The sequence below is a fragment of the Engystomops pustulosus genome, chromosome 3 (assembly GCF_040894005.1).
Source record: "Engystomops pustulosus chromosome 3, aEngPut4.maternal, whole genome shotgun sequence".
In the NCBI taxonomy this organism is placed as follows: Eukaryota; Metazoa; Chordata; class Amphibia; order Anura; family Leptodactylidae; genus Engystomops; species Engystomops pustulosus.
Window position 1 is genome coordinate 222,173,831 of NC_092413.1, and position 10,387 is coordinate 222,184,217.

Below are 10,387 nucleotides of genomic sequence, written 5' to 3' on the forward strand. Positions count from 1 at the left end.
TGCGCGTTGGGACTCTGGGGCATATGGCAGATTTCATGCTAGGCTGCCTATCCCGTGACCCTCGCGTTCAAAGAATTTATTCCAGCACCGATTACTGGGTATTCACTCTCCTGGACCCACGGTACAAGCAAAATCTTTCCACTCTCATCCCTGGAGAGGAAAGGAGTGTGAGAATGCATGAATACCAGCAGTCCCTGGTGCACAAGCTGAAACACTATTTCCCTTCTGACAGCGCTAGCGGCAGAGGGCGTACTTCTGCGGGACAAGTAGCGAGGGAGAGTAGGCGAGCAGGCAGCTTTTCCAGCACTGGCAGGGGTACACTTTACAAGGCCTTTGCCAGTTTTATGTCACCCCAGCAAGACACTGTCACCTGTCCCCAGTCTCGGCAGACTAGGGCTGATCTTTACAGAAAGATGGTGAGGGAGTACGTAGCTGACCATACCATCGTCCTAAATGATCACACAGCTCTCTACAACTACTGGGTTTCAAAGCTGGACATGTGGCACGAACTGGCGCTGTACGCCTTGGAGGTTCTTGCCTGCCCTGCCGCTAGCGTGTTGTCCGAGCGGGTTTTCAGTGCAGCTGGTGGCATCATCACCGATAAGCGTACACGCCTGTCGACTGACAGCGCTGACAGGCTGACGCTTATCAAGATGAATAAAGCCTGGATTTCTCCGGATTTTCATTCTCCAACAGGTGAAAGAAGCTCAACTTGAATAATGTATGCACTCCTCCTCCTCATTGTCCTCCTTCTCCTCCTCTTTGTACACTAAAGCAGAGGAAACTGGCTATTTTTTGCCAGGGCCAACTGGCTCTAGCTATAGTACTCTATGTATTTAATTTTTCAGGAGGGCCACCTACCCGGTCCTCTGTTTTAAGCAAGTTTTGGGAGTGCCACATACAGGCACTCAATCTATGTAATTTTTCTGGAGGACCAGCTACCTGCTCCTCTGGTTTGAAAACTTTTTTGGACTGCCACATACAGGCACTCAATTTATTTAATTTTTCTGGAGGACCACCTACCTGCTCCTCTGGTTTGAAAACTTTTTTGGATTGCCACATACAGGCACTATCCAAATTAAATTGTCTCCATAGCAGCCTCCACATGTTGTCTTTTTAGGTGGCTCCACACATTGTCTCCATTGCTACCTCCACACGTCATCGCCATAGCTGCCTCCAAAAGTCGTCCATATAGCTGCCTCCTTACATGGTCTCCTTATCAAACAAACTGTGTCAGGCAGAATTTTGGGTTGTTTTCATGGATTCCACATCAAACTTGTTAACTTTGTCGCCACCCTGCTGTGTAATCCACAAAATATACTGGCAAACTTTTATCATTTACCAATATTATTTCAGCGCTTCTTGCGCATCTGTTTACATTCCCCTCACCCGCCATATCCCAAACTTATAAGAACGCTACTACACTTGATCTTATACAAAAGGTTCTTAGAAGTGCTGTTTGGGGAGTAGCCTAGAGACAGGGGCTTGGATTGGCGAAAGCTCGGCTGGCAGCGGAGCGCCAGCTCCATCTCAAGATCCGACTAACATAGTTTTAACTGCAGTACCTTTAATCTACTACTAGTTCACTGCCTCCATACATGGTCCCCTTATCAAATGAGCTGTGTCAGGCAGAATTTTGGGTTGTTTTCATGGATTCCACATCAAACTTGTTAACTTTGTCGCCACCCTGCTGTGTAATCCACAAAATATACTGGCAAACTTTTATCATTTACCGATATTATTTCAGCGCTTCTTGGGCATCTGTTTACATTCCCCTCACCCGCCATATCCAAAACTTATAAGAACGCTACTACACTTGATCTTATACAAAAGGTTCTTAGAAGTGCTGTTTGGGGAGTTGCCTAGAGACAGGGGCTTGGATTGGCGAAAGCTCGCCTGGCAGCCGAGCGCCAGCTCCATCTCAAGATCCAACTAACATAGTTTTAACTGCAGCACCTTTAATCTACTACTAGTTCACTGCCTCCGTACATCGTCCCCTTATCAAACGAGCTGTGTCAGGCAGAATTTTCAGGTGTTTCACTAGATACATAGTGGAACTCGGCCCATCTGTCGCCGCCATGCTGGAGACCTGAAGTTGCAATCATAGCAGCGCAATATGAATGCCCCATACTGTCGCTCTTAATCATGGAAGTCGTCTCCATGGCTGCCTCCATATGTCGTCCCCTTATCAAAAGAGCTGTGTCAGGCTCATTTTTCGGGTGTTTCACCAGATACGTTATGGAACTTAGTCACTATGTCGCCACCATGCTGTGTTATCGACTAAATATACCGTCAACCTTTTGTTCACATAGGAAATCATTTCCCCTCCTTTGGTGAAACCTGAGTCCATTTAGGGTATGTCGCCATGAGACTCTCTAGCCTGACACTGCTGCCGCTACCTCTGCATGCCGTCCCTTATAGTGTCAGGGTCAATTATTGCATGTTTTAGATGCTATCTAGCCTCATTCGGTCACTTTGTCATGGCCATGCTGTTGCCCATAATTTTTGCATAATGGTGCAATTAAGCAGCCTCAGAGGCATCCATGCATGCTGCCCCTGCTGTTTCCTGTCCATTTCCGTGGTGTTTCCATCCTTTTCTGAGGTTCCCAGGTGTTTGGCCAAGCTTCCCTGTACAGAGCCTTGGTCCCCTTGAAAAATGCTCGAGTCTCCCATTGACTTCAAAGGGGCTCGTTATTCGAGACGAGCACTCGAGCATCGGGAAAAGTTCATCTCGAATAACGAGTACCCGAGCATTTTAGTGCTCGCTCATCTCTAGTGGCCATGCTCATTCTAGTAGAGTTCCTACTATGTTGGCGAGGTCCTCCTTCTCCTCTTCAATTGCAACGCTAGATCCATCTCCAACTCCTCCTCCCCCCTGGAGACCTCTGACCCTTGTCTAAAAGCATATTTGTCATCAAGATATTGGCATAAACAAAGAAAAGGTAAGGTAGGTCCATTCTAATCCAGGTTACAGGATATTGGGGGACACTGATGTTGTATCAGCCATCTCTCTGGTACGAAGAGGATCCTGATAACACAGAGAGACTTTATCAAAGGTTTAGTGACAAACACTTTACATGTATTCAAACGCTGCAATATAGATCATGGACATCCCGTCTACATGAAACACACTGTGAGTTGCCTACAATTACATAAAAGATCACATAACATGGGAAGGTCGTCTTACAGCTGTTCCAGAAGAAAATGATTAATACAATTTGTATATTTTCTTCTGGTGAATAATTTTTGTGAAGATATTGAGAGATTCCCATTCCCTGACATTTCTCCCGATCACATTGACCTATAACTTTGTGACACTATTTCACGTGGAGGCTGGATATATGTGAACATGTCGAACATTACATCTAGAGATGAGTGGGTTCAACAAGTTAGACCAAACATTGTGAAATTGTTTGGTTTGCGACCCAGACTTGACACGGAACTTGAACCCAAACATGAATCACTCAACACCCAAAAATTACTGAAAAATGGGGGTAATGACAACTGCTGCAGCCCTGGCAAAAATGACCAAGGGAAAGTACTCTAAATAATAACATAATATAACTAAAAAAAATCAAATAAACATAGAAATAATAAATTATTTTTAAAAAAGTAAAATGCTGTTAACCCCTTCCTAACATTTGACATAGTAGTACGTCACGGTCGGCAGTGACTTGCCGACATTTGAGATACTACTACATCCAGCTTCTGGCTCCATAACGGCGCTAGATCCATAAACTGAGGTTGTCACACAGGACCGCCACATGCAAAGGTCTTCTAAAGTGTATTCTGACCTGGAGCTTTTTGGTATTTTATCCACCGAGAATATTTACATTTTATGAAAAAAACATTAATTTAGCCAAAAAAATAAAGTTTCAAAATTGCCCCCCATTTTGTTTTAACCCCTGTAACACAATTAAAGGGTTAACAAACTGCATTAAAGCTGTTTTACATATGTTTAGGGGTATAGTTACATCTCTTTAACTATCCACGGGATTAGGCATCTTGAGGCAGGAATGTGGTATGTGTACTACCACCACCAAGGCTTGACGGACATTACTGTTTGACTCCTGTTGCCTCCTCCTCGGCTTCCTCTTCTCCTGCTTCCTCAGTCAGTCAGCGGTGACCAGCACCACCGGTTTCAGCATAGCTTCAACCATTGAAACATCAGCTAGCCATGCTGAAACTCATCTGTGAGTAAAAGACCTGGATACTATCTAGATACTGGACCAGAACAAAGATTGCCTACTAAAAACAGGACCAGAACTAAGATCACTACACAGATCTAGAACCAGAACCAAGATAACTAAATAGATCCAGAGCCAGAACCAAACCAGAGTGAGACAAGCAGCCTCATTCTGCACCAAATGTATCATTTATTTATTATGCCCCCACAATAGCCAATGTAGCAGCAGTGCTCTACTGTAGCCAATGTAGACACAGAAGACCCACACTATGTAATAGATTAAAAGTGCTCCCAGAATAGTTACAGTGCTCCCATATGAGCTAAAATAGTAACATTACCTCCACAGTAGCCAATATGAAAACAGTGCCTTGTACCCAATATATTAACAGTTCCCCTATAGTAGCCAATAGAACAGATCCCTTACAGTAGCCAAGTCACAATGCCTCCACAGGAGCCAACAAAGTCACAGAGCCCTCACAATAAACACTATAGTTAAAATGCTCTAAAGTAGTCCACAGTGCAAGTACCCCCAGAGTAAAGAATAGTTGCAGTGCCCCCTTAGTAACCCATTGTCACACTGCCCCTACATTAGACCATTTTGACAATACCTCCACTGTATCCAATAGATACAGATAGACCAGAGTAAAAGTGCCTCCACAGTGGTCAGTATCCACAGTGCCCCTATAGTAGCCAACACTCACAATGCTCACAGTAGTCCATATAGTTAAAGTGCCATCAAAATAATCTATAGTCACAGTGCCCCCAAAGTAACCACTATAGTAAAAATGCCTCTGAGTAGCCCAATCTAGTGTCCCCAAAGTAGCCAGTAGTCACGGGGCCTTTTTAGTAACCCAAAGTCACTGTGTGTTCAATGGTAGCCCATTTTCACATTGTCCCCAGAGTAAACCATTGTCACAATGCCCCAACAGTAGCAATGTAGTCACTATGCCCCCAGTAGCCCAAACTCAAAGTGCCTCACAAAGTAATAAATAGTCACAGTGCTGCCACAGTTACCCAAAGTGATAGTGCCCACCAAAGCAGCCCATAGTAACAGTGCCCCCTGTAGCCCATAGTAGTTATGGTCTACATTAACCATTTTGTCTTACTCATTGAGGACAGTGCCCACAGTAGATATTAATAACAGGACCCCTGTAACCATTGTGGGCCATTGTGACCACAGTAAATATAAATAGGAGGGCCCAAGTAGCCATTTTTAATAGAACCTCAGTAACTATTTGTAATATTTGAAATAATTTTGCTAGGAGCCAATAGTCACAGGGCCCCATGGTAGACAAAAACATTTAAAAAGAAAAAATACTTACCTCCCCCTGTGGGTGTCCTCTGTTCAGCTAGCAGATGTGATCTCTGCACCTTGCATCTGTAGCCTTACTGCAGTAAAAGTTGAGAGAGGGGAAATTGGCTGAACCTGAACTTGAAAATACTGGTACTTCTACTGGTAGGTTGACTTGATTGTAAGTCCCTTGGGGATAGGGACTGATTTGGCAAGTTCTGTGCAGCACTTCATAATTAAAGAATTATTATTATTTGCAGAAACTTACACAAGTTCCCTTTGAAGCTATCTGCAGTCTCTACTGTGATCAGCTCTTGAGCTCAGCTATTCAAAAAATAACTGTTGTTATGCTAATGAACCAGTTAGAGAATAAAATCTTTTCCCTTCTTAATTCTCTCTTCTCAGGACAAAATAAAGGAGAATCCTAAACTGTTGGTTTGAAAATTATTAGTGATAAATATCGCTGCTTCCTAATTTCCAGGAAATTGTGTTATATGGTTTCTATTCACAGGTCTCTGAAAAAGACTATATAAAACTAAGTATTACTCAGCCCTTCTATTGTCTTACATATTTTTGCTAATTCTTATATGTTCGGTAAAATGTATTGCCCCTGTTGTGTTCTGAAGTCCAGTGTTGCTACCTGCTGGTGGTGTGAGGAGGTCCTTGCAGCTACTCAAGGTGTCTTTTTCCTTCTGTTAGTTCTGGTCACTGAAGAATCAGTATAATAGGGCAATCACATATTTGTCGGGTTCCAGGGGTAGTGGACCAACTGGACCACCGCGGACGATGACGTAAGCCGTCACCAGGAATCTATGTAGCACCTGGTTTTCACCAGAGCCTGCCGCCGCAAAGTGGGTTGGACTTGCTGGAGCGACTATGTCTGTGGTGGCAGCCAAGGCAAGGAACATAAACGTTAGACAGAATCGTAGTCGGGAACAGGCAGGATGTCAGGTTGGGCAGCACGGGATCGGAGTTAGGGACGTAACAATAGGTCAGGGCAGGAGCGTAGTCAGGAACAGAAGCGGGGTCAAAATAACAGAGCAGGGCATAGGGACAAAGCTTTCTCTAAGGCACAAGGAATGAAGAGGTGAGAGCACAGGTCTGGTTACGGGGGCACAGACAGGAGCACGGGTGTGCTTACGACCCAGGTCGTGGGTCTCAGGAGCATCCGCGACAATAGTGATGAGCAGACCCATAAAAATTCAGGTCTAGCCAAGTTCGGGTTTGGGGAACTGACTCCGGACCTGAACCCCAGACTTTGCTAGCTGCATATAAAAAGTTAACTCCCACAATAAGTGCCAGCACCAATCGTGTGCATCAATGGCAGGGATGTTGAACCAAACCCAGGCCAGACCAAGAAGCTTTAATGAAGGTCCGAACCTGAACTTTGCTGTGTTACTCAGCATTAGTTATGTGAAACATGGGATAAACTTTCGTGGCTTTCCTGAACTCATGGCTGCCGCCCATTACTTTATGTCTCCACCTCACTAATTCTCTCAACTGGATTTTGAATACATCATGAAGTTATGTCTAGTAAGAGGTACACCGCCCAAAAGTTGCCCCCGAGAGCCTTTTATCGGAGTATTGGACAGCTGGGGTAATTCCTAGTTTTTCAGATGAGGTGTGATCTGGGCACATCGCAGGAAACAAACAATAATAAATACAGTAAAAGTGATTGAACTGAGACGGATGAGAAACTACACGCGAAAATCCATGAAACTCATGAGACGGCACAAGACATGAACCTGGGCAAATTTATTGAAACAAATGCTGTAAGCTATGGCTTTGCATCCTACTTTGCATATTTCTGTTAGAAACACAGACTGATATTTTTATTAGTTTTTTCTCCTGCATTAAGATCTGTCACGGTCAGGTCACATGATATAATCGGGGTTCAGTATAAAGGTTGCTCCCTGGCTGTATCCCCATTTTTTGGCTTAATTTAATTAGGTATCATAGATAAGAAAGAACTTGAAAAAATAGAATATCAGGTAAAATAAAACTTTCAAGCTATTGAGTAACTTTTTGGAAATGGTTTATTATAAAAACACACATTTATTGTATTTATCTCATATAATAAGCAAACTTCAGAGAAAGATACAAGAGTGACAATGGTGATGGTAGGGATGAGAAGGAATAGGCTCTGGATGTTCTTCCTTTGTTTCCATATTAAATGGTTGTATCAAGTCCCCTATCTACAGTATATGGGATAAATGTACGATTGTGGGCCGTGACCTCTGAACCCCCCATCAGTTCCTAGAATAGGGAGCCACAATCCCATAAAGAATAACTGGACTGAAAGTAAAGTTCAGAATAAAAATAACATAGATAAAAAATAAAATAGAGGTAAAACCCAAATTATATGATAATAAATTTAAGATATTTAAAAATTCTGAAGTTAAAAACTGGATAAATCCGGCATAATAAATAAGGTATACACAAAAATTATCACTTAAAGCTCACATAACATTTGTACAAAATGTTGCAAGGGGTCAAGTTATTGACACAGTGACGATTTTTTAGCGAGTGAAAAAAGTGATTGGGTTTTTAAGTGAAAGCAGGGACAAATGGTGGCCTATGGATCTCTGTGTCACAGAATTTAGCACTAGTGTTGCCCACTTCATCTTCTGCATTAGGTCCTGGTTACTGACAACTTCTTGGAGTACAAATCTGGGTCTAGTTCTTTTTTCTGAATGGACAAAAAAATGGAGAAAATTGGGCAGCCAATATTTCATGTCCAACCTTTGCTGTTGTTAACTGAAGGACTACATATAAATTTTCTGGGCCATGCAGCAAAATCATAGGCTAAAATGGCACTGTTACCTGTGTTCAACTAAAATGGAGCCTTCTACCCCATTTTTCACAAATACAGCTAGTGACAGGTTCCCATAGAGTTCTATTAACTAATTGCCACCCTTATGTTAGCTAAAAAAAATTTCCCTCACATCCCCATAAAATCAACTTTGTTGTCTTACCTGGCATGCAACCAGATCTATCAGGTATCAGAGGGAGAACCGCCTCCCATTCTCACTCACTTCTACTTCTCCCCATGACCTTTGCTGCCTTTTCACCATTCATCACTACATGTCAGGTGACCATGGAGATGTCATCTTATTTCATCTAGCTACTAATATTTGCAAAATCTATCCCATGTATGTATCTGATCACATAAAATCACAACATTCCTCTAAGGAGGATGGAGAGAAGTAATTGTCAATGGAGACTGCAGTGATTTTATGTGATCAGTTATATACATGGGGTAGATTTTGCAAATGTTAGTGACTAAAGATCCTTGGATGACATCACCCCGGTCATATGACATAAAGCACTGAATGGTGAGGAGGCAGGGGGAGGAGCTGCTGGACTTGGCCAAGCAAGACACGCCCTTTTTGACTCCTTCTAGATCTGGCTGTATTCCAGGTAAGATAACAAAGTTAATTTTATGGGGATGTGAGGGAAACATTTCTTAGCTAAAAGAAAGGTGGCATTTCGTGTATAGGAATCTATGGAAACCTGTCACAATAGCTGGATTTCTGAAAATTGTAGTGACAGGTTTTAGGTAGCGATAGTTGTGATTAAGTCTCTAGGCTCTTCCCTGTTGATCCCATAGTTGGAGAAGTACTTGAACAGTCTATAAATTGGAGTCTTCAACTTTGGTGTCATGAAGATCAGTAAAACTGAATGTAAAGTTCCAGAAATGGTCCATGGAAAAGATACCAATACAAAACCAAAGACGTCATAGAACTTCTCAGCCAGTCCACTGATGGTGAAACATAATCCACAGGTAAAGATGGTGGAAGCTGTATATTTTATGATCCTATTATAGGCGTCCATAGAAGTTGTCACTTTTCTGCTACCCCTCATGTGTCTGATGTGGAGGTGCAGATAGATAATAAGAAACAGAGAGGACAACAAAATTATGACTAGCGGAGCCAACATGTTGACAAGGTACATAGAAAATACTACATCTGATGGTTGCTGCCTGTAACCATGGGTCAAGTTGAAGGAAAAATAGTTCTTCTCCGTAAGAAAAGTGACTAAATAGATGGCTGAGGTCTGGCCAGCGGAAATCAGAAGAACGGCGATGATGAAGTGTAGGATACATTTTGAAAAAAGCCTTTTAAGCCATAAAAATAAGACATTGCGAAAGATGGAGATCTTAAAGTAGAAGACCACGCAGAGGAGAGTGGACAACCAGGTGGTGGAATACATGGTGGAGAAGAAGATCATCCGGAGAATCATCGATGATATAAAAGAGCACACGGCACAAAAATGAGTCCAGAACATATTCATCTGGATAACAGAATGTAGCAGGATCCTAGATATCATGATGGACACGATGACTTGGTCAGCGGTGGACAACCTTCTTCCTCTGCCCCAGTCAACAGCAATGACAGCCAAGATGAAGACTTGAGTTATTAGTCCTGCAACGAAGGCGATTTCTGTTGTAACGAAAAGACAGAATTCTACAATATGGAGAATTTCCCCCTTTGTATGAGAAGCCATCTCTCCTGGGGTGTCAGCGGTCCGCACCGGTGGAAGGTGACACTACCTGTGACAGGTTTAAGGATTGCTGTTTTTTTAAGTCTAAGAATAATGCAAATCCCGATGCAAAAAATAGCTCCATGGAAAACAGAAAGACAAGTGTAGACTTTACAGAACAGATCGTATTACAGAGGAGCCTGGACCTCAGAGTATTTAGTCAAATTTGGTGAATGCAGGAGAGAAGGAACTTTTTCTTAACACAGGCAGTGTTACATACAAGATAGGGTCCATAGGTTTGTTCTTAAGTTGAATTTGTATGTAAGTCAAAACTGTATATTTTCTAATTGTAGATCCAGACAATTTTGTTTTTTTTGCCCCAGTGACAATAGGAGTTTCAACATTTTTTGCTGTAATTGGCCCAAGGA

General features: G+C 42.6%; 1 protein-coding gene across 1 annotated transcript; it reads right to left on the reverse strand.

Annotated features, from left to right (window-relative positions):
• Positions 1-9,032: 9,032 nt before the first annotated feature.
• Positions 9,033-9,983, reverse strand: LOC140122965 (taste receptor type 2 member 13-like). Its single transcript, XM_072144212.1, has one exon. It carries the CDS (start codon positions 9,981-9,983, stop codon positions 9,033-9,035), a length of 951 nt encoding a protein of 316 aa, XP_072000313.1.
• Positions 9,984-10,387: the final 404 nt, after the last annotated feature.

What these genes read in the sequence shown, in the direction of transcription:
- LOC140122965 (XM_072144212.1), bottom strand. Translation starts at nt 9,983, where the DNA reads ATGGCTTCTCATACAAAGGGGGAAATTCTCCATATTGTAGAATTCTGT.